Here is a 2,847-nt window from a genome sequence, read left to right as displayed (position 1 = left end):
CAGTCTCCTAAGAGGATTTGGGCCGGTGGGGCGGGGAGCGCTTCTGGCAAGCCTCAGGCGCTGACCGCTCCCTCCGCGAGCGCAGCCCCGCCTCCCTCCCCCGTCCTCCCCGACGCGGGCCGGAACTACATTTCCCAGGGGCCTTCAGGCGCCGCGGTGCCGCGCGCCGACGCCTCGCTTTCCGGCCATGCCTTTGACGTCAGTTCAGTTCCGAAGGCTCCTAGTACTGAGGCTGAGTTCCTGAGTATGGGTTCTTTTGTGTCCCAGCCTCTGGAGACGGTCAAGGTCGGCGCGCCTCCTGAGGCCGCCCCTCCCGCCAACCCTGCGCCCCTCCAAACATCCGAAGCCCCGACGTCCCCAGAGCAGCCCCCCTTATTTAACAACTGCTGGAGCTGTCGCTTGGTCTCCGGGGCGGGGCTGATATGGGCGGGCGGGTACGTGTACTGGGTTGCACGGAAGCCCATGAAGCTGGGATACCCCCCCGGTCCAGGGACAATCGCGCAGATGGTCTTCGGCATCAGTGAGAGTCGGGGCCGGGCCCTTGGGGAGGGGAAGGAGAGGCGGAGGCCCGGGGGCGAGGGCGGGGCGCTCGGGCTGGGCTCGGGGGAGCCGCTCCAAACAAGATGCAGGGGCGGTGAAAGGTTTTGGAACGCTGTTTTTTAAAATCAGTTTGAGAACTCTTATTAGCCTCAGTCTTTTTAATCTTATCAATAGCTGTTACAGATAGTGGTCCCAATTTACTGCTGAGCAAAGTAAGACACAGAGAAGAAAGAATCCTGTTCCAAGTCAGACACGCCGGAGATGTGGCACAGCTAGCCTTACTCGTAGGTTTATCTGGCATGAAAGCCTATGTTTTTCCTCCCGGTACTGGAGAAAGCCTGAGAAAGGGCTCTTAAGTCAGACTGTAGACCAGGGTTCAACGCCCACGTACTAGGTATGCTACTAGGTTTTGTGGCCCACAGTCCTTATCTGTAGCTATACTAAGTGATGGTCAAGATGTCCTGTAAAATGTAGTGATTCTTTTAGCTCTTCAAACCAATTATGTGAAGCGTATTTTAGGTTTTCCTCTCTTAGGTTTTCCACATCAGTTCCCTTTAAGTTCATTTCTAGCTTGTTGAGGTAAAAGGGTGGGTTTTTTTCTTAACTTTTTTTCCCCTTTTCTGAGCTTCACTTTTCTATATCTTCTAGGAGTGTTGTGAGTGTTAAATAAAATGGCATATATGAAAGCGCTTGGTAAACTAAAATGCAACATCCACATAATGTACTGTTGTTTTTCCCTAGGCATTGCTTGTTGGGGTGTAGTCATCCTGTCAGACCCCAAAGGGAAGGCCTTCCGCGTTGCTTGAAAGTACCACCAGTGAATTTGTCATCCGTCCCTGTCCCCGTGACACACAGAGCAAGCATGGGACTTATGGATGTCCTGGACAGACACATGGACACTGACATACTTCAGTTCTGCAGATATTACAAGACTGAAAAGACAAACATTAGTTGGCATTCTTTGGCCATGAGTGTTTGTGGTCTTCTAGGGCTCCACAAGGACCAATAAATTCCTCAAAGAACAGAACAGTTTCTTTGTCTTACCTGGGGAAGGAGAGTATAATTTAAAAAAAGAAAGAAAGAAAGAAAAGCCCTGGCTGGGTACCTCAGTTGGTTAGAGCATCGCCCGATATGCCTAGATTACAGGTTAGATCCTCGATCAGGGCACATATAAGAACCAATGAATGCATAATTAAGTGGAATAGTAAATTAATGTTCCTTTATCCTGCTCTTTCTCTGAATTCAGTAAGTTTTTAAAAAGAGGAAAGGATAAACCAAATGGGAAAATGAACTAAAGTAAGTTCTTTTTACTTCTATCATAATGGGTCAACACTTGTTCATTAACCTAACTCTGGATAGGCATCAAGGAATATGCAGAATTATGTAAAACTGTATCTGTGTCTGTGTACTGCTCATATTTCCCAAATCATTATCAAATGTGTCACCTTATAAGAGCCTCACACCTACTCTGAGATTGTTGTTTGATTGGTGGTAAGTGAACCTTAAGAGTGTCTTAGCCCTGGCCAGTTTGGCTCAGTGGTTAAAGCGTCAGCCCGTGGACCAAGAGGTCCTGGGTTTGATTCCAGCCAAGGGCATGTACCTCAGTTGCAGGCTCAGCCCTGGTTGGGGGGGCATTTGAGAAGCAACCAATTGATGTGTTTCTCTCACATCGATGTTTTTCTCTCCCTTTCTCTCTCCCCCCTCTCCTTCTCCCCCTCCCTTCCACTCTTTCTGAAAAGCAATGGAGAAAAGGTGTTCGGGTGAGGATTAAAAAAATGAGTCCTAGTGATTGGCCCAGGGCCACTCAGCAAGTCAGTGACAGAGCTGAGATTTGTTCTTTTCTAGGTGTTTTTGTTCTAGTCCTTCAGAACTGGGATGGTTCCAAAGAGAGAAGAATCACCTTTATGGAACAGGTAATCATAAACATAAACATTACAATAATAGACTTAAATGCCTAAGTATTTGAGAGAAATTCAATACCTTTTGTAATTTAAAAAAAAAAGTTTTTCCCCCACAAGCACTGCATATGTTTCTGTGATGAAATTGAGATGCTTGAGATAAGGACTTTAAGTTAGTTTATATCTAAGAGAAGTCTGTGCTTCCTACCAGTTCTTTTTTTCTTTCTGATATACCATGACTTCTCTATAAAGCTGTATGTAACTATTTTTCAGAGCAGAAATACATTCTTGAATGCAGCTCCCAATCACGGTGTGTGTTTTGAATGATGCTGTTGAACAGGTACCTTTAGGGCTGTTACTTTTTCTAGTACTATGTAGAAATGCCTGTCTGTTAAGCCTCACAAATGAC

The 2,847-nt window shown here is 46.7% G+C and overlaps 1 protein-coding gene across 1 annotated transcript; it reads left to right on the top strand.

Moving 5' to 3' along the window:
* Nucleotides 1-203: 203 nt before the first annotated feature.
* On the top strand, nucleotides 204-1,563 carry DMAC1 (distal membrane arm assembly component 1). Its single transcript, XM_081151390.1, has 2 exons — nucleotides 204-520; nucleotides 1,282-1,563. Exons 1-2 carry the CDS (start codon nucleotides 247-249, stop codon nucleotides 1,344-1,346), a joined length of 339 nt encoding a protein of 112 aa, XP_081007516.1. The 5' UTR covers nucleotides 204-246; the 3' UTR covers nucleotides 1,347-1,563.
* Nucleotides 1,564-2,847: the final 1,284 nt, after the last annotated feature.

The sequence above is a fragment of the Miniopterus schreibersii genome (genome assembly GCF_964146895.1).
Source record: "Miniopterus schreibersii genome assembly, chromosome: 11".
Classification (NCBI taxonomy): domain Eukaryota; kingdom Metazoa; phylum Chordata; class Mammalia; order Chiroptera; family Miniopteridae; genus Miniopterus; species Miniopterus schreibersii.
The sequence above is the reverse complement of the archived record's forward strand: the minus strand, read 5'-3'. Positions and strand labels throughout refer to the sequence as shown.

Coding starts and splice junctions, on each gene's coding strand:
- DMAC1 (XM_081151390.1), top strand. CDS start 247: ATGGGTTCTTTTGTGTCCCAGCCTCTGGAGACGGTCAAGGTCGGCGCG. Junction 521..1,281: donor GCAGATGGTCTTCGGCATCA/GTGAGAGTCGGG, acceptor GTTTTTCCCTAG/GCATTGCTTGTTGGGGTGTA.